This window comes from Balaenoptera borealis (genome assembly GCF_965194805.1).
Source record: "Balaenoptera borealis genome assembly, chromosome: 11".
Lineage (NCBI taxonomy): Eukaryota > Metazoa > Chordata > Mammalia > Artiodactyla > Balaenopteridae > Balaenoptera > Balaenoptera borealis.
Genome location: NC_138868.1, coordinates 1,630,411 through 1,655,057, shown reverse-complemented (window position 1 = coordinate 1,655,057; position 24,647 = coordinate 1,630,411). Strand labels below are relative to the sequence as shown.

At 65.6% G+C, this 24,647-nt stretch overlaps 2 protein-coding genes across 2 annotated transcripts; both read left to right on the top strand.

Annotated features, from left to right (window-relative positions):
* The first annotated feature begins 7,772 nt into the window (after window positions 1–7,772).
* On the top strand, window positions 7,773–15,933 carry TH (tyrosine hydroxylase). Its single transcript, XM_082342266.1, has 13 exons — window positions 7,773–8,809; window positions 10,243–10,440; window positions 11,219–11,393; window positions 11,661–11,749; window positions 11,973–12,040; window positions 12,338–12,388; window positions 12,770–12,915; window positions 13,006–13,141; window positions 13,265–13,334; window positions 13,851–13,907; window positions 14,100–14,195; window positions 14,502–14,635; window positions 15,516–15,933. Exons 1-13 carry the CDS (start codon window positions 8,510–8,512, stop codon window positions 15,673–15,675), a joined length of 1,680 nt encoding a protein of 559 aa, XP_082198392.1. The 5' UTR covers window positions 7,773–8,509; the 3' UTR covers window positions 15,676–15,933.
* Window positions 15,934–18,198: 2,265 nt separating this feature from the next.
* INS (insulin) lies at window positions 18,199–19,021 on the top strand (the record flags this gene model as incomplete). Its single annotated transcript, XM_082340781.1, has 2 exons — window positions 18,199–18,385; window positions 18,876–19,021. The coding sequence occupies 2 exons, from the start codon at window positions 18,199–18,201 to the stop codon at window positions 19,019–19,021; spliced, it is 333 nt and encodes a 110-aa protein (XP_082196907.1).
* Window positions 19,022–24,647: the final 5,626 nt, after the last annotated feature.

Below are 24,647 nucleotides of genomic sequence, written 5' to 3'. Positions count from 1 at the left end.
TCTGTGTCTGTGTGCATGTGCACACGTGTGTGTGTGTGTGTTTGAAGGAGAGTCTGTTGCTTGTATAACTGAAATTAAAAACAATGACACAGACGTGGGGAAGCTGGAGCCTTGTGCACTGTCGGTGGGAATGTACAATGGTGCGGCCACCGTAGACAACAGGATGGAAGGTCCTCAAGAAGTTAAAGATAGAATCACCATGTGATCCTGCAATCGCACTTCTGGGTATATTCTCAAAAGAGGTGAAAGCAGGGCCTCAAGTAGATACTTGCACACCTGTATTCATAGCAGCATCATTCACAACAGCCAAAGGTGGATGCAGCCCACGTCTCCATCAACAGATGAGTGGATACTCGAAGTGTGGTCCATCCACACGATGGAATATTCTTCAGCCTTAAAAAGGAGTGAAATCCTGATACAGTTACAACATGGATGAACCTTGGGGACATTACACTCAGTGAAATAATGCAGACACAGAAGGACAAATCCTGTCTGATCCCACTTCTATGAAGTCCCTGGAGGAGTGCCATTCATAGAGACAGAAAGTAGAAGGTGGGGCCCGGGGCTGGGGGAGGGGAGGGGAGTTAGAGTTTAATGGGGACAGAGTTTCAGTCTGGGAAAGGGAACAAGTTCTGGAGGTGGGTGGAGGTGAAGGTTGCACAACAGTGTGAATGTACTTCATGCCCCTGAGCTGTGCACTAAAGACGGCTGAGATGGTACGTTTTATTTTATGTGTATTTTACAATTTTAATAAATAAATAATTACTTAAAAAACACAATAATATAAAGGGCAGCTGGGATGGGGGCTGGGGGGAGGGGGGAGGGGGGCGCTGGCACCACTGCAGACATCCTGAGGGCCCTGAGGGGCACCCCTGCCCCAGGGGAGGAGCGGGTGGGTTTGGGGTGTTGAGAAGGGGCAGGGCCGGGTAGGGGGCCTGCAGGGCAGCCAAGGAAGGAAGGGTGGGTTTCACGGGCCAACTGTGCCCCCCAGCCCCCACCTTGCCACCTGCAGCCTGATCGCCCCCCGAAATTCTCTCTTTGTTTCTTCGTTTAACAGAAGCATAGGGCCCGCCGTGTAGGCACTGGGGAAGCCCAAGACGACCCTCCAGGCGGGAAGACCCAGACTTTCACTATTAGTCACATGAAGAAACAACAAAGTCACAGCCGCAGTAAGTGCTGCGGTGGGCCTGGGCGTCCCGGAGCTGCGGGGTCCAGGGGCATCCCCATGTCTGGGGAACGGGGAGGTCTGGAGAAGATGAGGGCGGAAGGGTCCCAGGCCCTGTGCTAGGAGGGAGGTCCCTGCACCTCCCCCGGCACCTGGCCACCCTCTCCAGGTCCCCCTTCAAGGGCAGCAGCTGGGCCACCGCTGTCAGTCCCCTGCCCGGTGTGGTCATCCCCGGTACACGTCTGGTCTCCCCGGGGGACAGTTGAGAGGATGGCTGTGTCAGGATGGGGCTACGCCTGGCCCCAGACCTGCAGAGGGAACCAGGAAGGCAGGAGCCACTTGGTGCAGGGAGCGGGGACTCCCCGGCCCACAGAGGCTGCCAGGGGCCAGGGTCTGCACACCCCACTCCCCGCTCCCAGCCTGGCTTCTCGGGACTCTTGGAGTGTTGGCGTGGCCTCTCCAGCCTTGGTTTTCTGAGGCTCCTCACGGCTTTCCTGCCCCAGGGAAGCAGCCAGACAGACAGAAGGGCCCACAGGAACCCCCATTCCACACAAGGGCTTTCCGAGGCTCCGAAATCTGGGGAACTTTCAAGAATTTGGAAATCTCTCCCAGAAACCTTGGAGTGAGGGGAGGTGCCCCCAAGGTCCCACCTCTGGCCTCCCATGCCCCTACACCCTGATGTCCAGCGGTGCAACCCCTGGCCACTGTCTCCCTGGAGAGTGGTGGGGTCTCCCTCCCTCCCCCAACCCCCGGCCGTGCTGGGTGGGGGCCGGTGTCTGCGAGTGATCCATTCAGGACTCAGCCTGGGGGGCTGGAGGCCCTAGAAGGTTCACACCTGCATTGTGATGACCCTCCATGGGTCTCCCCCCACCGACTATGAGACCCCTGAAGGGAAGGGGCCCTGGTTCAAAGGCTTGTTGGACAAGTGAATGGAGGGAGGGAATAGATGAATGAAAGCAGCAGCCTTTCTGCCCCTACAGGACCCTGCCCCCCGGGGGGCTGGGTGGGGATGCAGCGGCAGCCTCTGCTTCCGGGGGCTCCGCGGGCCCCGCCCCTGGTGTGGAGACCCAGCCCTCGTGTGATATTCCCGGAAAACGTGGGCTTCGCCCTCTATCCTCCCACACAGGAGGGAGCCGGCACAGCCTGGACGCGTTTATACTATAAAACACAAGCTTGAGATCAAGGTGGGCCGGCTCGGTCTCAGCCGAGCTCATCCTGGGCCCCAAAGTCATCAGAAATAAGTAATCGCAAATAAGCCCTGTCTAAATATCACGACTGGCTGGGTCAGCGGCGCGCGGCCTGGAAATGTCAGCCGGGGGCGGGGGCCCCTCCAAGCCCGGGATTAGCCAATGGCACCTGGAAGGACTGCGCCAGCAGCCCCTCCCGCCCGAGACCCCGGCCGGCACCTGGGCAGAGGCGCAGAGGATTACGCTGCCGGGGCCCTTCTTTCAGCCCTGCTGGTTCCCCAGAGAGGATGCCAGCTGCAGCGGAGGTGGGGCCTGGACGGAGTGGGGGACACGCATCTGGGTCCAGACCAGGAGCGGGGGGTGAGGGTGGCAGGCAGCCCCAGGGAGAACACTGCCCACTGTGGACCCGGTGGGGGGGCGAGGCGTAGGGGAACCAGCGAGGCCCCCATCCAAGCCCCTCTCAGTGGGCAGTTGCGTGCGTGGCTTTCTCTCCGAGCCTCAGGCTCTCCACAAAGGCCCTGCCCTGCACGGGGTGTGGTGCTGTCAGCTTGGAGACCCAGCAGACCACACCCCCTCTGCCTCAGTTTCTCCAGCTCTGGGCTTCCAGAGCTAGAGGGGGCAAAACATGTCTCGGGAGCTCAGACAGAGGGAAAATACAGACGTTTGCTGCCACAATGGGTCTGGGTCTGGGTCTGGCAGCGTTACTGGGTCTCCTGCAGGGTCACAGCACCTCCTGGGACCACCTGTTCTGGCAGGAGGTGGACATCGCTGCTGCCGTCGGGTCCTGAAAATGTCAGTGCTGGCGGGCAAGGTGGGACCTCAGAGCGCTTCCCGGGCCTAACTGAAGCAGGAGTATGGGGAGGGGCTGCACTGCCCTCCCCACCCCGGAAGGAGAGGTCGTGAGGCCGTGCGGGAGGGGAGGATGGGATGGGGTCGGACAGAGGGGGCCTCGGTCCCAGCCAGCTCCCGAATCCCAGCCCGGAGGCAGGAAGCACTGCGGAGGCCGCCTGTGGGCCCAGATGGACACAGGTGGACGGGCCTTGCTTGGCGCTCCCGGGGCGCAGGGCCCAGGAGGGCCCGAAGACGCTGGACCCCTGGAACAGCCAGGTGAAGCAGAGCCTGGGGCACTGGCCGCCCAGATATTCCGCTGGGAGGTTCAGCTGGTGTGGTCTGGCCACACTGAGCAGGGCAAGGCTGTCCCCTCCCGTGTTTCGGCCGCTGTACTTCTGTTAATGCAGCCCAGGGCCACAATGTGGGGAGAGTCAGATGCCGGAAGCCAGGCTCCCGCTAGGATGTGAGGGAGGCTGGGAGGGTGGAAACGGGGGATGAGGCAGCCCCTCACCATCAAGGGCCCTGGGTGCCCCAAGCAGCCACAGGGGCAGGCGACTGGGACCCGGGCCCGTGGCACCAGGACTGGAGGGACACTGGGCTTGCAATTAGACCTGATTGCTGTCAAAGCACAGCTGCCACAGGCCGCCCGGGAGTGACTAATGAGAACTGAATGTGGCTCTTATTGCTTTTCTCCGGCTAATTTGTCAGAAGACTGAAAGGGCCAGGTGGGTGGGGGCCCGCAGGCAGGCTGAGTCACTGGCATGGGGGCAAGGCAGGGAGGTCTGCAGAGGGACCCCCAGGAGCCAAGAGCACCTGTCAGGAAACCGGGGCCTTGGCTGTGACTTGGTGTGAGGGTCTGGAGGGACGCAGAGCCAGGGGTCACCCTGTGTACCACCGACCGTGGCGGGTCAGGCCTTCTAAGCCCCTGCTGCACACCACATGCACACACTCACCCACACACACTTGCACAAGCATCTGCGTGCATACGTGTTCACAGGCACACGCACACAAACGGACCAGTAAAGCTGCAGCTGCAGCTCCCAGTTGCGGGTCCCAAACCTGGCAGCAGCAGCTCGGCTGCTGGCCTTACCCCATCTTCCGTCTCTGCACCGCGGTGCCTGGCCCAGGCCTCCCCGTGCCCAGCGCTGGACAGATCTCTGCTGCAAGGATCCTGGGATGGAGACCCTTGGGAAGGTGTGGAGTGCTTCTCCAGAAGCCTGAGAGCACCAATGCCTGGTGCCCAAGGGACCCGTGCTCCCACTGCTTGGATGGGAAAACAGAGTCTGGAGAACAAGGAGTTAAGCCAGGACCCCCCGCCTGCCCCCCAAAGGTGTCTCCAGCACCGAGCCAAGGGCCCAGCCTCCTACCAAGGGCAGGTCCCACCCACGAGGACACAGTGCTGACGGGAAGGGAGCTCAGAAAGGGGGCAAGAGGGAGGTCTGCCCGGAGGAGGAAGGGGCAGCCACTGGACCTGAGGGCCTGGCAGGGGAAGGGAGCCAGGAGGACCCAGGTGGGGGTGGGAGTGGGGTGGGCACTCTCTGAGGGGGCAGGGGACACGTGGCCCGCTCAGCCGGCTCTCCCCTGACTTCCAAATGCCCAATTATCCCTGAGCGCATCGGATCGACCAGTGGGGCGGCCGGCTCCTGGCCCGGCTCTTCCATCTCCTCCGCCCTCCTTCTCGCCTCTGCTCCCTTGATGTCCTCGTTAGGGCTAATTGCTCTGACATTTCAGCTCTGACAGGCCTGTGTGTCAGAATATCATGGATCTGCTTCTCCGAGTCTGAAGGGAGGTGGGCAGCTTTTTCCCTGCCTGTCCCCAAGCACGGCGTCCGGCAGGAAGAGGCCTGGGGCCCAGGCTGGGCGAGGCTGGAGGTGGGCGGCTCAGGCAGGACCTCTGTCCCTGATCCCCTGGGTGTGTGCTCTGCGGGGCCCGTGTAGCTGCCCCCGGCAGAAGGGGTGGGATGCAGACCTCCCTGTCCCCAGCAGCCCCTGGGACCACAGGGGCCCAGAGACAGCCCAGGCAGCATGACACCCTGAGCGCCCCGAGTCCTCGGAGGTGTGTGTCGTGTCTGTGTGTGTCACACAGACGTGTGCCTTTCCCAGGACACACACGATGCCCGTGCACAAAGACCACCCTCGGACATGACCTTTGACCCCTGGCTTGCCCGGAGCACTTTCCCTGACTGTTTGCTCACAGTTTTTGATGGCGGGGCCCCGCAGAGCCCCGGGCTGGGGCAGTGCCCTGCTCAGCAACCCTCCTGAGGGGGTTTGGGGAGGAGAGCAGGGGCTGGGGGTCCCATGGCGGGAGAGGCCGGCGCCTGGGGGAGCAGCCTGAGGCCTCGGCACGGCCCTGTGGTCATGGAGCCGGGCGCTGAATGCTGCTCACTCTGCCCCTGCCCCACGCCAGGCGCCGGCTTGATGCCAGGAGCGGGCACACTGTCATTACGGGCTATTACGTCCTCTGGGGGCCTCGCTTGTTGAGAGAGAAAACACGCCAGCTCAGCACCTCCTAATTGCCTGGCAAGGCGGCTGTAATTACTCAGCGTGACTGTGGCAGAGGGGACTGCCCAGGGGAGGGGTGTGGGCAGCGAGGGCTGAGGCCCAGAGCAGGTGGAAGGACGGCAGGGGCTGTCGGAGCCCTGGCCTCACGCCACATCCCTTGTCCTCTCACCTCCGTGCCCGGCCCCTCCTCCCAATTCGCCCCCGAACCCAGCCCTCGGTGCTCGGCCCCTTCCTCCCCTGTGGACTGTGTCCAGGCCACAGGGCTCTCTCATGCCTGACCTTCCCCCGTGGGCCCCCTTCCAGCCCTGCCCTCCTCGGGGGTGTCTGCCTGCCTGGCGTGGGTCTGTTAGATTTCTCCCCTTGGGGTCTGGGGCCCTGAGCCCCCTCAGCCCCTGGGACGGACACCAGTGGGTCCTTGAAAGAGCCATGTCTCGGGAGATGGGAAACCTGGGGTCAAGACTTGCTGCGTGACCCAGAGAAACCACTCACCTCAGTCTTCCTATCTGCGGAATGGGTCTATGAAGCCCGTCTGAAGGCAGATACTGCGATCACCTGGGAGGCCCAGGCCAGAGCGGACTGTTGGCGGGAAGGAGACCAGGGTGCAGAACCAGGGGAGAGGATGTTAGTGGGCTTGGGGCGCCCTGGGTCCCCTCACCATCTGGGGTGGAAGAGGGTGCAACGCACAGTGGGGGAGGGCGCGGCTAAAGGAAAAGGGAGCACTTCTGTGCTCTGGGGGCCCCAGAGTTGGGCCCAGTCCAGCCAGCCCTGGAGGGGCAGGGGTGTGGGAAAGTCTTCCCAGGATGGATGGGCAGATGGACGTGTGGTCAGGAGGGGGCCACGCTGGTCACTGAAGCGTGTCCACCAGCTTCCCGCCTTCAGCTTTTGCCTGGGGTCTCACTTGGGGGTCGCCTGGCCCCAGGGCAGACTCAGAAAACTGGCTCCACACAGCTTCGACGCAGGCACCGGCTCAGGGAAGCAAAAGGATTAGAAACAATATTTGTTATCAGCGGAGATATTTGCAGAAAGGTTAAATCCACAGCCGGTGGTAGAGCCTCGCGTTCCTCCTGTGCAGTATTTAGTGGATATGTCGCCCCCCTGCACGGGGCCCCCTCTGAGCACATGAGCCGGCCACCGAAGGGCTGGACCCATGTCACCAAGGGGTCCCCAGCAGCCCTCCCAGAAGGAGACATATGAGAGCCCCAGGGGGCTTCCAGGAGGAGCCGGGAACCTGTCCAGCTGCAGCAGGCCTGGTGCTGGGCGTGGAGGCTGGCCACCCCTGGGGACCACTGGGCACGCAGGCAGGGCAGATGCGGCCTGGGGCAGCGGAAGCCCACTGCCCTCCACGTCGGCCCACGAGGGCAGAGCCACCCCTGCCTTCCCCGCTGGGGTCTTGGGCAGATCCTTTTAGCGCCATTTAGGGCTCACAGCCCTGTGGAACCTCCTCTGGGCTGGGCCCTGGGGGCAGGGGCCACTGAGACATGTTCTCCAGGAGCCCAGAGTCTAGGAGATGAGACAGGCCAAGCACGGGAACACAGCCGTGGGCCAAGCCAGCAGGGTTCCTGCTTTCAGAGAGCAGAGGAGGGGGAGGTTAATATCAGGGGCAGGAAGGGGTAGGCACTGCAGAGTGAATGGTAGCTGAGCTGGTTTTGTGGGATGCATAGGAGTTTGCCAGGAGAAGAAAAGGGTGAGGAGCATTATTTCAAGCTGGGTGTCATGAAGTCCAAACCCTCCTCTAGTAGGAAATGGGGATGGTTGGGGGTGAGATCAGTCGGGGTGGGTGAGGGGAGGGGGTCACTCAGGCTGCTTCCGGGGAGCAATGGGGAGCCACAGAGGACTGTGGGGTGAGGGAATGGCGTGGTCAGACCACACTTGGGGAAGGTCCGGGAGGAGAGGGGTGCGGAAGGCCGCTGTGATGAAGAGTGGGGGCTTCCTCGGGGCATGAGGGGTGTCGGGGGGGTCGACTGAGACAACATGGTGACCAGCTGGAGCTGCCGGGGGCCTCACACCTTTCCCAAAGCTGTGCCTGAACGTGGGGATGGGCCAGGGGGCGCGATAGACAGGGCAGGACTCACGTCTGCCTGGCGCCAAGGGGGGGGTCCCCTCCGGTCCCCTGGTCTCCAGGGTGGGGGCACCACCAGAGGAACATCGTGCATGGAACTCAGGAGAAACTCTGGGCTGGGGGTGTCCCGGGACCCACATGATGCCAGGGACCACGCGAAGAAGGGCTGGGCCACAGGGGCTGGGCCTCAGTGCTCAGGGATGGGCACATCCCCGAGGTGGTGACACCCCAGGGATAAGTGGTAAGAGGGCCTTGGGGGACGCTGGGGGGTAGGGGCGGGCCAGGAGAGGGGGCGAGACGGCCATGCAGGAGTGAGTGGGACAATTGTTAGAGACTTCCCTGACTCCCGCATCCCTCATTCTCCTGCACACTGGAGGATGTGCCCTTCTGGAACATTCTGGGCCCTGCTGGATGTGCCTGGTGCAGGGGGCAGATAACATTCCCGCTGAGGACATCTAACAGGAACATGCCTCTGGACCCTGTTGGGAAATTTGGTGAAGTGAAGAATCTTCTGGAAAAGCAAATTGCCTCCTGACATCTGAGGTCTGAGCCTGGCTTTCTGGACCAATGGCCACCAAAAGTCAGGGTTTTGTGTAACGAACACCGTGGGGTGTCCAGAACTCCACCTCCCCGTGTACCCGCCCATCACCCGGCTTGGGTGTGGGCCGAGGGGCCCGGCTGCACCCAGCCCTGCAAAGCACGCCTGCCGGAGCCCGGATGATTCAGAGGAAGGGCCGGCCGCCCGCCTGGGTGCCTGTGACGGTGGATGCAATTAGATTTAATGGGACAGAGCCCTTTCTCCTGCGTCTCCGTGCTCCTCGCCCACCCCACCTCCCTCAGGCGGCAGCAGGAGGGGGACGCGGAGGAGGTGGGAGGTGGGAGGTGGAGGACCCAGAGGGGCTTTGACGTCAGCTCAGCCTATAAGAGGCCGCCTGGCAGAGGGCTGTGGAGACGGAGCCCGGACCTCGCCGGCATCATGCCCACCCCCAACGCCGCCTCGCCGCAGGCCAAGGGCTTCCGCAGGGCCGTCTCCGAGCTGGACGCCAAGCAGGCCGAGGCCATCATGGTAAGAGGCAGGCTGGTGCCCGTGGGCCGGAACGAACCAGAAGCCCAGGGGTGTCCCCTGAAGGTTGGCGGGAGGCTCCAGGCTCAGGGTCCACATGGACGCCCTGGACCCAGGCCTGGCGTCCAGTCCTGGCCGCAAGAACCTCCCCTGCCCGGACTCTGTGGGCAACCCCTGTGCCCGGGTGTTTGAATCTCTGTGGGTGGGTCCTGCTGGACCCAGTGTGTGTGCAACAGTGTCCCAGGCCCTGCAGCAGCTCAAGGTGGTGGGGGGCACTGGGCAAACAGGGGTGCAGGCCCCAGTTCTGCTGAGCTGAAGGGAGGTCTGAGCTCCAGGGTGATTCCCATCCATCACCCGCCCATTCACCTGTTCATCCACCATCCATCCATCCATCCGTCCGTCTGTCCAGCTGTCCATCCATCCATCCATCCATCTGTCCATCCATCCATCCGTCCAGCTGTCCATCCGTCACTCACCCATCCACCTGCCACGCGTTCCATGTCCCACATGGGATCTCCTGTCTTGAAACCCACCTCCCCTGTTTCCCTGCCCGGCAACCCTGGGCCTCCCTGACCACCAGGGATGGCCCCCAAGGCCTGGCCCACCACTTGGGAGCCCCCGAATTCAAGGGAGGCTGTGCTGGGAAGACCCGCTGGGCCACCCCCTCTCTGAGACTGGAAAACTGGGGGCTTCTCGGCCTGGAAGAGGGGTCTCCAGTTCGTCCTCAGGGATGGCCTGGAATAATCGGCTCCCTGCAGGTTTAAAACGGCTCTTGTTTATAGAGCTTTAATGAAAACACGGGCTGGGTTCTGGAAATTTAATTTGCAGGCACCATCTCAGGGGACTGGCTGTGGGGTAGAGAGTGTTCACCCCAGGCCCCTGGCTCTGTCCACACCTCGCCCACCGCAGAGTGGGAGATCTGGGGAGGGCTCCCCCGCGGCCCCCTGCCATGTTCCAAGACCCAAGAGCACCAGAAGCTTCTTGGAAGTTCAGCTCCAAATGATGAGCCCCAGACAGGGGGCTTCTTCTCTACTCAGGCCGGGGGGCGGGGCAGACACACAGACCCCGGGGGCTCACGGTCTCGGGAACGACTGTGGACAAGGTGTGGCCAGGGGCCCTGGGCTGTGAGGCAGGGCTGGGCATGGGGCCGTGAGGAGAGGTCATTCCATGGGGCCAGACACCGTGTCCCCTGGCCCTGCCCAGCCCGGGGGCAGCAGGGCAGCTCCCGACTCACCCCTCCGGTCCCCTAACCCGGTTAGATGTGGCCTGGGGGCACAGGCCACGCAGCATTTCCCCCAGGCCACCCTCAGCTGTGGCTCCCAGCCGCCTCCCCGCCCCCGCCCCTGCGGCCCCCGGCAGGCACGATGCTGGAGCTGGGTCCCAGGTTCTGTGGGTCCGGCTGAGGGCGGGGGGAGCTGGCGCGTCTGTCCCCACAGTCCCCGCGCTTCGTCGGGAGACGGCAGAGCCTCATCCAGGACGCCCGCAAGGAGCGAGAGAAGGCGGAGGCCGCAGCCGCAGCCGCGGAGCCTGGGGAGGCCCTGGAGGAGAGGGACGGGAAGGCCGTGGTGAACCTCCTCTTCACCCTGCGGGCCACCAAGCCCCCCGCGCTGTCGCGGGCCGTGAAGGTGTTTGAGGTGAGGGCGCACCGGGGGCCACGCGGGGAGGGGGCTCACAGCCCCTTGCCACACCCTTCTGTGCTCAGCAGCTCCCTGAGCCCGGCCCCCAGCCCTCCCCCGTGCCCACCACCTCACCCTGGGGGCAGGTGGGTGCGGGTCCCCCAGGGCAGCCGGGGAAGCAGGGCCCCCCATGCCCGCCTGGCCCTGGCGGGGCCGGGCTCATGTGACAGCTGATGGCTCTCGCTGCTGGATCCGGGCACACGCACCCCAGTGACATTACAGCCGACTCCTCTCAAGCTCCAGCGGTGGCCGTGTGGCCCGAGGGCCGTGAGGACTGAGGCTCGCCCGTTGCTGGGTGATGGGAGCTGGCAGGGGAGCGCACCCACCCCGCCCCCCCGCACTCAGTGGTGCTTGGTGGGGGCCTGAGCCTCCCGACCTGCCCACAGTGGGGTCAGGGCCCACCCCCAGCCCCGGGTGTCTAGAGGTCTCGGACGAGGCCACCAGGGATGGAAATCAGGCTGCCTGGGAGAAGGCCCCACCCGGAACGCTGGGTCTGGGGGACCCTGTGACAGCCCCTGTTAGACCAACTAGACAAGAGCCATTTTCCCAGCTGAAACCTGCCCAGCGGCGGCCCTGAGTCTGGAAGGCGGTCTTGTGGGCTGCTGGCTGCCGGCATCCAGGGCAGGGCAGGGCGGGCCGACCCCGGTGCCTGCTGCCCAGCTCCCTCGCCTCCCCCCCTGTCTGCCTCTGTCTCTCCATCTCTCCCTCCCTCTTTCTCCCTGCTTTTGCTCCTAAGTCATTTGAAGCCCAAATCCACCACCTGGAGACCCGGCCCGCCCAGAAGCCGCGGGCAGGGGGCCCGCACCTGGAGTATTTCCTGCGCTGTGAGGTACCCAGCGCCGCCCTGCCCACCCTGCTCAGCTCCCTTCGCCGTGTGGCCGAAGACGTGCGGGGCGCCGGGGAGAACAAGGGTGAGGCTGCCCCTACGCCCTGGAGTGCGACCACGTGACCTCGAGACATCGGGGTGCAAGGGGTCCCACGGGGAACCCCAGTGACTGCGTGCACGGCCTGGGGACTCCCTCCCTGCTGGCTCCGGCCCTCCCCCTTCCTCCTCGTCTGTGTCTGGGCCTGGGTCACCTCCAGCCCCCCAGTCGCAAGCGGGAGGCTGCTTCCAGGGGGGGCCTCCCACCACAGCCCAACACCCAATCCGGTCCTTCTACCCTCCTTCCTGCATGAAGTCCTCTGGTTCCCAAGGAAAGTTTCTGAGCTGGACAAGTGTCACCACCTGGTCACCAAGTTTGACCCTGACCTGGACTTGGACCATCCGGTGAGCCGGGGCCCCGACCTGTCCCCGTACTCATGGCTGGGGCGGTAGGCGTGGACCCCGGCTTGGGACGGGGTGTCTGTTTGCCGCCGGCTCCTGGTGGAACCCTGAGGTCTGGCTGGGTACAGCTGCCAGGCGCCCGCCGGTATCTCAGGCCGCGTCTGGGCTGGGGGCGTGGGGAGGGCTGGTGGGCCGCGGCGGCTGATGGTGTCCACTCTGCCGTCAGGGTTTCTCGGACCAGGTGTACCGCCAGCGCAGGAAGCTGATTGCTGAGATCGCCTTCCAGTACAAGCAGTAAGGACCCCCCTCGGGGCCTCATTCTCTGAGACCCAGACCCCGTCCTGCGGCCTCACACTAGACCTGGGCGGGGGGAAGGGAGGGATGTCCTTGTCACCAATGCCATCACCTTCACTGTCACCATGGTCACCGATTTGGGGTCCCCAAGTCACAGCCGAAGAAATGGAGGCACAGAGCAGTTAAGCAACTTGCTGCGGCCACACAGCCGGGCTCGCTCAGCCCAGGCCCTTCCTGTCACCCCCGCCACACGCCCTCCCCAAGGGGGCCTGGACTAACCGCTGACCCCCTCCCCAGAGGCGACCCTATTCCCCACGTGGAGTACACGGCCGAGGAGACTGCCACCTGGTGAGACCCCGTGATGGCAGCTGGGGAGGGGCGGGGTGGGGAATGAGGAGGGCCCGGAAAGACCCCCAGAATCCCTGCGTGGCTAGTGGTGGCCTCCAGAGGACAGACTAAGTCCGGGTGGAGGAGGGACTTCCCGAGGCCTCCCACGGTCCCCTGAAACCCCCCAAAGCTGCAGGTGGGAGACGTCCACTCCCAGTGGCCAGTGTCTTTGGGGCCAGTGAGAGGCCTGCAGTGTGAGGCTGCCTGGGGTCTGCAGGGGGCAGAGCAGAGCGCCCACAGGAGGGGCTGCTGGATGCGGGGAGGGGTCTGGAGCAGGCGGCGGGGGTCCAGGTTGGGAGTGGGGGGCACCCGGCCAGGCTGAGCCCCCCCCGCCGCCCACAGGAAGGAGGTCTACACCACGCTGAGGGGCCTGTATGCCACCCACGCGTGCCGGGAACACCTGGAGGCTTTCGAGCTGCTGGAGCACTTCTGCGGGTACCGGGAGGACAGCATCCCCCAGCTGGAGGACGTCTCCCGCTTCCTGAAGGGTGCGACGCTGTGGAGGTCCCGGCGGGAGGGCCTGGGGTGGGCAGCCGGCGGCCCCACCCGCGCTGACCGCCCGCCCGCCGCCCTTGCAGAGCGGACCGGCTTCCAGCTGCGGCCCGTGGCCGGCCTGCTGTCTGCCCGGGACTTCCTGGCCAGCCTGGCCTTCCGCGTGTTCCAGTGCACGCAGTATATCCGCCACGCCTCCTCACCCATGCACTCCCCCGAGCCGTGAGTGCCCAGCCCAGCCCGCCACCGGGCCTGCGGAGGACGGGGGCCGGCGCGTGCTGCTGGGGGAGGGGGCAGGCTGCGGCCCCAGCCCCCGGCCCCACCCGCTGTCCGCCCCCAACACAGGGACTGCTGCCACGAGCTGCTGGGGCACGTGCCCATGCTGGCCGACCGGACCTTCGCCCAGTTCTCCCAGGTGCGTCCTCGAGGCCTCAGGAGCTGGGCGTCAGCCGAGGGGCTGGGGGGCGGCACCTGCAGCGACGGGTGCTGCCTGCCCCTCCCCACCCCCAGGGCTGGACGCCGCCCACACCTGGGTCATGAGACTTCAGAGAGACTGCATCGTCCTGGAAGAGAGGGGCGGGCGGGCCGTTCTGAGAAGACCACCTTAGAACAAAGACGGGGAAGAATCCTTTCCCGAGGGTCAGCGGATCACGGTGCCCAGAGGACAAGCTGGGGGCAGAGTGCCGCGGCTTGTGCTGCCACCTGCTGGCTCTCCCAGGAACGGCAGAGAGCGGTCCTGGGCCCTTGATGGATCCTGGGAGCGTCCCTGCATCCCAGGAGGGTCCCTGCACCCTGGGAGGGTCTCTGTACCCTGGCAGTGTCCAGGAGGCCCCTGGAGGGGCTGCAGACAGCCCCAGCACCCTCCCCTCACACAGGCGCCCAAGCCATGGTGGGCTGAGCCTCTCCCCCCTCAGCTCTCCCTCCCCCACAGGACATCGGCCTCGCATCCCTGGGGGCATCGGACGAAGAAATTGAGAAGCTGTCCACGGTGGGTCCTTCCCCCTGCAGGACGCTGGGTCCGGGCCGGGCTCTCCTGTCCAGGCTGAGGTCTCCGCTTCTCACGCCGTGACCGCCCGGAGCCTGGCTCGCCTCTGCCTGGGTGGTGGGTGCCTGGGGCCATGGTCGGTGGGGAATGCTGTGCTGTGGTCTCTCGGCTGACCCTGCCAACTGCCCCCACCAGCTGTACTGGTTCACCGTGGAGTTTGGGCTGTGCAAGCAGAACGGCGAGGTGAAGGCCTACGGAGCGGGGCTGCTGTCCTCCTATGGGGAGCTCCTGGTGAGACGCTCCCCCCCCGCCCCCCCAGGAAGGGGCTGGAGCCCGGGTCCCCACGGGGAGGGTGACCTTGGCTGTGCCTTCTGGATTTGGGCCTCCCAGGAGGCTGGGGCTGCCCTTTTAGGGGGGCCAAGAAACCTTGTCCCTGCCCCGTCCCACTCGCACTGTCCCCAGGCCTCGGGAGGACGCCCAGTGGAGAGGGGCGGGTGTGAATCCACACCCAGAGCCCACCGCGGAGTCAGGCCAAGGGGCTCCAATTCCCTCGGGGCCCTGAGATCCCCTCCCCCCCAACTCCCGGCCTCCCGCCAGCACTCCCTGTCTGAGGGCCCCGAGATCCGGGCCTTCGACCCCGACGCAGCGGCTGTGCAGCCCTACCAGGACCAGACTTATCAGCCTGTCTACTTCGTGTCTGAGAGTTTCAGCGATGCCAAGGACAAGCTCAGGTAGGCCGAGACCCCCACCGTGCCCCCCAAACTGGGAGAGCCAGCCAGCAGGCCGGGCCCGCGAACCCATTTCACAGTGGAGAAAACAGTGCACACCTCGGTTACAGCACCCCTCCCGCAGCAGGACCCCCGAAAAGTCTGGGGAGGGGAGACCTGCGGGGCTGGTGGCCACGTCAAGGCCAGGCCAAGGCCAGGCTCTGAGGAGGTGAAGTTTGACTTTGTAAGATGGATGTGTGGGGTCCTTCCCAGTCCCCTGCCCCCTGAGCAGCTGGGGCCGTGGTGGGGACAGAGGACAAGGGCCGGGGTGACTGAGGGCTGGGTGGGGAGCCTGGGGGTAGCGGGGAGTTTCCAGGGCTGCAGGTGCAGTGACCAGCATTCCCCAGGGGAGGAGGGCAGAGCCCGACACGGCCCACTCGTTCGCCCTCGGAAGGGGCCTCTTTTCCAGCCAGGCTCCTGTTGTCACCAGGGAGACTGAAGCCCAGGATCTATGTGCCTGCAGTGGGGGGGCGGGGGTTGGGTCCCACACCCAAGCTTCGGGACAGGGATGTCATGGACCCTGCAGGGCGCACGGTCTGGAAACCTTCCTGAGGGAGGAGGCCTGGCTGAGCGGGGCCTCGGGAAGGAGCAGGGAGGGATGGAGTGCCTCACAGAGGCTCGCTTGGAAAAGGCCCGTCCCTCCCTGCCGTAAACAGCCCCCAGCCCTTGGAGGAGGCCTCAGTCCCCCATCTTGTCTGGCTGGTTGGACAGAATGAGCTCTGGGGGCCCAGGCGGCTCAGAAAAGTCCTGGGAGCTCTGAGCCTGCTGTGACGGAGACCCGGGCCCCAGCCCTCCGGCTCCTCCCCACTGGGTGACTGAGGGTCCCTGCCGGCTCCCCTACCAGGAGCTATGCCTCCCGCATCCAGCGCCCCTTCTCCGTGAAGTTCGACCCATACACGCTGGCCATCGATGTGCTGGACAGTCCCCACGCCATCCGACGCGCCCTGGATGGTGTCCGGGACGAGCTGCACACCCTCACCCACGCCCTGAGTGCCATCAGCTAGACGCGGGCGCCACCCCGCAGGCCCCCGTAGGCCGGGCCCAGGTCTCCTGGTCTTCCCCCCGCCGGCCCCGGCCCCGCCCACGTGAAGGGCGGGCTCACAGGGCACCCTGAGAACCCACCAGAGATCCCCCTGCTGGAGGGCACCCTGCTGCCCCACCCACCGCTTGCCAGCTCTGCCTGCAGGTGACTTTGTGCTGTGTGCTGCCCGTGTGCCGTGTGCCACCTGCTCCCAGTCTCAATAAAAGAAAGAATCCCTCTGCGTGCCCACCCGGCTGCCTTCTGTGTCTGTGTCTGTGTCTGTGCACCGAGCTCAGCCCCCAGCCCTGCGCCCCTCACACTCTGCCCCATCCCTGCTCAGAGGCTCCTCCACTGCCTGCCCCCTCCTCCAGGCAGCCCCGGGGTCACCTGCTCGCCCAGGGGACCCCCAGCCTGTGCTGAGCCACCAGCAGCTCCAGAGGGCTGAGGGGGTCCTGGCTGAGCTGTCCCATCTCTGTGGGGTGGCAGCATGGAGGTGGGGGCCTGGCCTGGGTTTGCGGGGGCAGGGCTCACAGCCATGGTCTCCTAGGCAGGGCTGCAGGCTGGGCCCTCCCCGCAAGCCCGAGGTCCCCACTAGGAGGAGGACGGGCTCCAGGGGCCAGCCTGTGAGAGCAAGCAGAGGAACGGGGGGCCCAAGGCACAGCTGCCTCTGATCCCCGTGCCCCACCCCACCCAGAGCAGGACCTGGGAACGCGCCCCCTCCCCCCCCCCCCCCCCGGCAATGTGTGCTGATGGAGCGTTCAGCTGGCCCCTAGGTAACCTCTCTGGGCCTCAGTCTCCCCAGCAAGGTGGGCGGGGGGCTGGATTCTGGGATTTCTTTACTCGACAGGTCTGGACCTGGCCCTCCAGCTAGAGCCCCCAGAATCCTCCAGGTTTGGCCCAGCCCAGGGTGCCCCCTTTCCCATCCTGGCCCTGGCCCTTGGAGCAAGCAGCCTGGGGCTTCCTGGGAGGTGGCTGGTTCCTTACTTCCTGCAGGAGGTAGACACCAGCCCATCTTCCAGGCCCTGCTCTTTCCCTCTGGTTCCCCCTACCTCCCCCTCCCACCACCAGGACCCTGGCTCTAAGCTCTTAGGATGTTAATCCTGGTAAACTCCTACTCATCCGTCAAGACCCTCCTGGGCAAAGCCTTCCGTCCCAGCCCTCCCTGGTGGTCTGTCCTTCCATCAGTTGCACCTCAAGCACCTTGTCTGTGACTAGCCCTCCTGTACCTGTGTCCCTTTAGCCTGTGAGGCGTCAAATGGAGCCACTTCTGGTGGTTGTGAGCCCCACTGAGGCCCTGGGGAAGGGCTAACGGCCGGCCTCATCTCCCTCCTGCCCTCCTGGGCCCTGGGCTCTGCCCTCCCACCTGGGACTTCCGTCATCCAGCCTTCCGCCTTGCACACCCCTCTCTAAGAGGTCCCCAGATCTCCCCTGGCTGCAGAGGGGCCTCCGGACATCATGGCGCCCTGGGAAGGCAGGGTCCAGCCCCTTCCTCGGCGTGGGGGGCTGCTAGGGTCCGGGCCTCCCTCCAGGGGCCTGTCCAGGGGGTTGGGGGCACCACAGGGGCTCGGCCCAAATAACAGCCAAAGGATGCAATGGGGCTGAGGGGCTGGTCTGAAAGGGGTCAACACGGGGGGGATGTGCAGGGCTCTAGGAAGAGGGCTGGGGGCCGAGAGGCCGCCTGGGCGGGGTGTGGCGGGGCCCCACCCACGTGTCCTGTGGTGCCTACATTGAAGATGAGGAACAAGGGCCAGCCTCAGGGGCCTTATGGCTGCAGGTCCCTGAGTTCAGCCCGCTCGGCAGTGCCCCAGGGAGCCGGGGGTCTCAGCGGGCCGCAGTGCTGGGGTGGGTGAGGATGGGGCCTTGAGCCAAGGAGACGCTCCCTCACTGCCCACCCATGGCCTTGGACCACCTCTGGGGCCCCGAGGGCAGCCCCAGGGACAGCGGGCAGGGGTCCTCTCTCTTGCCCACACTCCCCGGACCAACATGGAAGATGGGACCCAAGCAAGGCTGGGTGGGGCTCAGCTCCCGTGGAGGTGTTTGCCCCCAGCTGTGAGCGGGGACAGCTTGGCATTAGGTCCCTCGTTAAGACTCTAATGACCCCGTGGCCCCAAGAGGTGCTGACGACCAAGGAGAGGTTCCTGCAGACCCAGCAGCAGGGAAATGATCCAGAAACTGCAGCCTCAGCCCCCGGCCATCTGCCACCCACTTGAGGCCCTAATGGGCCAGGTGGAGGGGTCAGGGGCTATAAAGCTGGCGGGGCCCAGCAGCCCCCAGCCCTCGGGACCAGCTGCACTCGAGGCCGTCAGCAAGCAGGTCTGTCCCTGCGGGCTCTGCGTCAGCCTGGGTCCGGGCCGGCCCCGCTGGGGCCTGGTGCGTCGGGGCCCCCGGCACGAGCTCTGCTGAGCGGCAGGAGGGCGTGGGCTCCTCTCTTGGAGCGTTTGGGGGTCCCGGGCGCCCCCTCGCTGGCCTCACCCCCGCCTGTCCCCCAGGTCCTCGTGCCCCCACCATGGCCCTGTGGATGCGCCTCGTGCCCCTGCTGGCCCTGCTGGCCCTCTGGGCGCCCACCCCTGCCCGGGCCTTCGTCAACCAGCATCTGTGCGGCTCCCACCTGGTGGAGGCACTGTACCTGGTGTGCGGGGAGCGCGGCTTCTTCTACACGCCCAAGGCCCGCCGGGAGGTGGAGGGCCCGCAGGGTGAGCCCCGCCGCCCCGCCGCCCCATTGCTTCCAGCCGGCACCCGGTGGGAGGTCAGGAGGGATTATTTTGAAAAGGAAGATGATGTTCTCGTGGTCACATCCTAAAGGTGACCAGCTCCCTGGGGGTGAGCCAGGAGGACACCTGAGGGTGGGCTTGCCCCTCCCCCCCTCCCTTCTCGCCCCGGCCTCGCCCAGCGCCCCGGTCCCATTCTCTCCCCTCCCCACCGAGGGCAGCTCCAGGGAGGAATCGTCTGAAGTGAGTCAAGTCCTGGGTGCCGATGGTCTCGGGGTGATGTGTCGGCGATGGGGGTGCTTGTGGGAGAAGCCCCGTCACCCTGGGAGAGGGCCCCGTCCTGGGCGGGCCGTGGGGGGGGGAAGGGGGCGGGGCAGGCCCGTGATGGGCGCCAGGGCACCTGTTCGGGGTCCCGCTCCAGGGCCGGGCAGGGTGGGCAGGGGAGCGCCGTCTGCCTGACCGTCTCTCCCCGCAGTGGGGGCTGTGGAGCTGGGGGCAGGCCCCGGTGCCGGCGGCCTGCAGCCCCGGGCCCTGGAGGGGCCCCCGCAGAAGCGCGGCATCGTGGAGCAGTGCTGCACCAGCATTTGCTCCCTCTACCAGCTGGAGAACTACTGCAACTAGCGCCGGCCGGACGCCCCCTCCAGGCAGGCGGCCCAGCACCGCGCTCCCTGCACCCCGGATGCTCAATAAACCCCCTGAAGGAGCCCTGCTGCTGTCGTCTGTGTGGCCTGGGGGGCTGAGGCGCTGCTGGGGGCGGGGGCGAGGAAGGCCGGCTCACCTGCCCAGGCCCTGGTGATGGGGGGTCCTGCCCCAGACCCCTCTCTGTTCTCTCTGCGTCACGCACTGGGAGCCCACAGGCATGCGGGCAGACGGGCACCAGGGCCCATGGCAGTACCCCCCAAGGCGGTGAGCTCCTGTCTTCGGGGGCCCTGACACCCCCCTCCTCAGCGCCCCACTGCTGCATGCGGTGGCTCCGCGGGGCACCCGCCCAGGCCGCTGCCAGTCACGCCAAAGAGCCCAGGGGTGCCTTGGCTGGTCACAGCCCGGGAGGTCAGAGGGTGACCTGGCCATACCAAGGCCCGGCCAGCCTGCCGGCCGCCCAGGCCAAATCAATCTGCAGCTTTCCTGAAGGCTCCACCCGGGCCAGGGCTCGGGGTGGCCAGGCTGGGGCTGGGTGCCTGGGCCCCGGTCGCTGCAGACCACTCAGAGGCCGGCCTGGTACCCAGCCGGCTGGGCGGCCCTCCCTGCGACCCCGAGGCTCTCACCCCGGTCCCCCCACCCCAGGGCCACATTGGCACCCCCCAGGGGAGACGCTGCAGGCCCCCAGCAGGCCCCGCCCCTGGAGTGGAGGCCAGGGCTGGGCAGGCAGGCGGACGGCCGGACACTGGACCCGGAAGAGGAGGGGGAGGGGGTGGCCAGGGTGAGCGGCGAGCTGCCCATGGGATCACCCAGGCGGCCCCGTTAGCACGGGTACAGGCAGGGGCACCCCGCAGGAGTTGAGGTATGTGGGTGCCCGAGGCCGGGCCGCACGCAGCTGGGGCTGGGAAGTGGGCTGGTCGGAGTCAGGCTGCCCTCAAGGCCCTGCCAGCCAGTGAGACCCTGGGGACGACTCGGACGCTTTCCCTCCCCCTCAAGTGCCAACAGACTCCGTGGAGAGGGAGGAAGCCTTTGGGGTCCCGGGGCAGGGAGGCCATCCCGGCCAGCAGGATTTGCAGCACGGCTGGTCCTGGGTGGTGCAGGGGGGGCTCGGGAGAGGAGTCCACCAGGTGGGGAACGTGGTGGGTCAGGGTGTGATGTGGCCCTCGGCCCCCTGCCTGGGCTGGGGCCTGTCTTCCTTTCCCCTCCTGAGACCCGCTGCCGCTCTGAGACCCAGGATCCACCCCTGCCCCAGCCGCTCCCACCAGCCCCTGGGTACCAGCGGATGTGTTTTCGAACAGGTGGGGTGGGGGCCCTCCATACACCCCGCAGGGACGGGGTCACGGAGGGAAGGAGAAGTGGCCGCCCAGGCTGCCAGGGCCCCGGGGGCGAGGGCGGGATCAGACCCAGTGTCTTGCTTGGCACCGCCCTGGGCACTGAACCCCAGGTGCCCCTGCTTCTGGACCCCCCACATCGCCCCACGGAAGCCAGACCCTCAGACCTCGGCTCTGCCACCCCACCCAGGCCCAGGCTCCACCCCTTCTGGGAACTGGAGGGCAGACCTGGCCTGCCCTTGGGACCCAGGCTTCACTGGCCCATGCGGCTGGCGGTGGCCGTCAGCGGTGTGCAGACCCGTGTGTAACCCTCGCGTGGGCGGTGGGGTCCAAGTGCCGAGTGCAGCCCCTCCATACGTTCCACTCCCTCACTGTTGCGTCTTCCGTGTTGCACTGTCACGCGTGCCGTGGGGGGCACGTGTGTGCTGTTGCCCCTGTGTTGCTAATGGGGAGACTGAGGCTGGGGTCAGGCCCTCTGGTGCCCACCCACTAAGGATACTCTGCCTGTGTGGCTGCCTCCAGGCTGGCTCCCCGGATTGCATCTGCTCCTGGCACGGACGAACTGGCAGCTCCACCTGGCCATTGGGGCTGTATTTGCCTTCTCCTGTTGGCAGTAAATATTTACTGTCCTCGCTGTTCTCCGGGCCTGAGCAGATCCTGAGGGCCATGGGAGGTGGACGCAGGGATGCTGGGGTGCGCTCTCTGCCCTTGAGGGCCTGGTGCTTGGTGGGGGCCAGGCTGGGAAGAGGGAGCAAGACCGGGAACCAGTGGCCTGAGCTCCTGGAAAAGGCCCCCTGGCAGTGCCCAGGCAGAGCCCCGGCCGGTGTCTGTGTCCAGTTAGGCTGTAAGTCCCCACCTTGGGGAACCTGCCCCGGGACCCAGGCAGGGTTGGGCCCCCTGCGTGGGCGGTTTTACCAGGTGGGCACCCGTCCATGCCAGGCAAGGCGGTCAGGGCGGTCATTCACAGACAGAACCAGCAGAGGGCGCCAAAGCCTCACTTTTGCCACACTCCACTTTGTGCTGGGCTTACTGTCCTGGATAGTGGTCCTCTCCGCAGGGGTCTGCTGCCCACGCCGCCCGCATTCCCCCCTGCCGGCAGGCACAGGGGCTCCGCGGGATGCCCAACAGGCTGGCCAGCCCGGGCCCTGGAGGCCATGAGGCTAAGGAAGGAGAGAGGGTGCCGAGGTCTCAGCCCCTCGTTCAAGCCCACACCCCCCTCACGGGCCCAGGCTTCCTGGGGGAGCAGCTGGACAAATGTGCCGGGCCCCCAACATTCTGGAAACGTCTCCAGTGAGAGTTTGACCCTCTAGAATCAGAGACCTGGGGCCGGAAGTCCTTGGGGCTGACCTCCTCCAGGGCCCCCATCCTGGCTGAGCAAGCCAGGCACCCGTGCCAAGCTGGAGCCTTGGCTGAGGGTCTCCAGGGCCTGGGGGAGTTGAGGCTGGGGGCTGGGGGGTGGCTGTCACCGTCAGGCCAGGCGGCTCCTCGCTCTGCTTGTAGCCACCTTGGCCACTCGAGCCAGAAAGCTCACGTGAGGCAGGGGCTTCGGGGCCAGGAACCCTGTACCCAGGAGGCCTCTGGCGGGGGTCCAGCTGGGTCAGGGTTAGTTCTTTCCCATGTCCATCCCCATCTCCCCCTCCTGGTGCTGGGAGGAGAGAGAGGTCAGTTCCAGAAAGAATGTTTGGGGGTAGGGGGTGGTCATGGGCCTGGGAGCCGTGGAGATAACAAACAGACAAGCAGGGTGGTGGGGCACCGGCCCACCCACTCCCTCCGGCACTGTTGTTTCTGGCCTTGGTGCAGGAACAGCGAGGCAGAGTCCTCGAAAGTGGAGACCAGCGGAGGTGGTTCCCTACCACTCCCCAGCCAAGCACCAGCCCCCCACCCCCGGGTTCTCAGCTCAGCCCCCTCCCCAGGCAGCCCGCCAGCCCCACCCCACCTCGGCTCAAACCTCCCACTGCCTGCCACCTGCTGCTGTCGGGGGTCTGACCCGGAGACCCCTGGGAGAGTCTCCAGGAGCCCACAGATGGGTCCCTGAGGCTGTCCCCAGAAGCTGGGCCTGGGTCCGTCACTCCACAATCCCCACCCTCCAAGGCACTGGGCTGAGATATGGGATCTTGGGGGCACCCCTGGAGCCTCAGGAGGGGGGGTGCAAGTGGGTGTTGCCTCCCAGGCTCCCTTCACCCAGAGATGCTCAGAGACGTAGACCCAGGGTCAAGGTCACAGGGTCGTTCCCAGCCGAGCCTGGCTCTGTGCTTTGCCAGGGATGAAGGTGGGCCCCCAAGTCCCCAGCCTGGGGGTCCAGAGCCTGTGAGCTCCGGGTGGCCCACCTTCTGCAGCCCCATGTGGACCAGGTGGCTGGCCCATCAGAACCTCGCGGGGCGGGCGTGGGAGGTGGGGGGGCGGAGGGGGGCAAGGAGCGCATTCCGCCAGCCTCACTCTGACCCCCTGCCCAGTCCATCTGTGTTTTTGGAAAACAGAGCCGGCGCCCCGGCAGCCCTGCAGCCTGCGGCCGTTCACACTGCGTCTCAAAGCACACGATTTTCTTCTTCAAAGTCCATCCTCACTTCAGAACTTGGCCCTGTTCCAGCCTGGCCTCCCTGGGGGCACCCTGCCTGCCCCTCCCACACCCATGGCCCACTTGCTGGGGGACCTTGGAAATCCCCTTCCCTCTCTGGGCCTCAGGTTCTGGGCTGTGGGTCAGGTCTGCGTGGTAGCTCAGCGGGCAGCCGAACAGGACTGGGAGGAGGTGCACATGGGGGCCCCGGCTCTGAACCCGAGGCTCTGTCCCTTCCTAACCCTTCCTGGCTCTCACTGGCCGTCTCTGGACCTTCATGGTCCTTCCTGGCCCTCTCTGGCCCTCCATGACCTTTTTTGGCTTTCTCTGGTCCTCCATAGCCCTCCGTGGTCTCCCTGGCCTTCCCTGGCACCCACCTGTGGTCCAACAAGCTCAGCCTGCCCAAGAAACCCTCCAAGGGTCAGGGAGAGGGAGAGGATGGAAGATGGGTTTCCTCCCTTGAGGCCTACATGATGGCTCTGCTCTTGGCCACCTGCTGGGGTTGCTTCCTGGACCCGGGTCCAGCTGTGGGAATGGAGAGGGCAAAGGGGCCAGACTCCGGGTGGGAGGAAGAGCTAGAGGAAAAACAGGAGAGGGGAGGGCTGAGGGGGGGCCCCCCAAACTCCAGCTGCACAGATCAGAGGAGGTCAGAACAGGCAGGCTGGGAGGCTTCCTGGAGGAAGAGTCCTGTGTCCGCATTCAGGTGCCTAGACCTTAAGATTGTGTCCGCATCTGGCTGTCACCGCCGAGGGTGCAGACCGAGCCCAGGGATTGCCGTGAGGCAAATACAGCCCGTGCCACCCTCCCTGGAGCCACAGCGGGAGCCGCGTTCACACAGAGATGTCGTCCTCCAGGCCCTGGCCAAAAAGAAGGTGCAGGTTGAGGTCTGGAGGACACAGTGGGTCAAGTCCTGTGGACGCCTCACCTCCCGAACGCCCTCAGCATGTTGGGGTCAGCAGGAGGGTCCACTCGGGCCAGTGTAGGGCTGAAGGGTGAGAGCTGGTGGACCAGGCACCTGGGGATTAAATCCTTGCTCTGCTGCCCATGGCTGTGTGGCCTTGGGAAAGTTACATAACATCTCTGAGCCTCAGTTTCCTCATCCATCAAAAGGGAACCCAAGGAGACTCTCCCCGCCTTGGTGGTGAGGGTCCAGTGGGGCGATGTGTGTGAGTGGGGAGCCCCCCAGGCCCGTTGCCATGGTGTCAGCAGGTCCTCTGAATTGTATTCTCAGCTCCTTCCCCCGTAGGACAGGCCGCGGTCTCAGGCTTCCTCCACGCGCCCGGCATGCACTGTGCTGTCCTCTGTGAGCCAGGCGTGTAGGTGAGGAAGGCTGAGGGAGGACTACGGGCCCAGGGCACTTCTTGCGGCTTCTCGCTCTGCATCTCCAGCAAGTTACTTCCCCTCTCTGGGCCTTAGTGCTCCACAAGCCTGCTGCCCCTCCAGGCAGCAAAGGCAAAAGGCAGCTGATGCGTCTTCCACGGGAAAGGAGAAGGCTCCTCACTACCAGGGGTGGCCCGTGGGCATGTCGGGGTGCTGGGTGGGGCTTGCCAGGAAGACCAGCTCCCCGAGGGAGGAGGCCCAGGGCTGGGGTCGTGGAGGGCTCACACGTCTTGAATGAGGCCAAAAGCAGGATGAGGGAAGGGGTGTGCATGGCCCAGGGGATCTGGGGCTCCCTTGTGCCCGGGGACAGGGCACGACTCCCTGCTTGGCCAGTCCCCCTCTC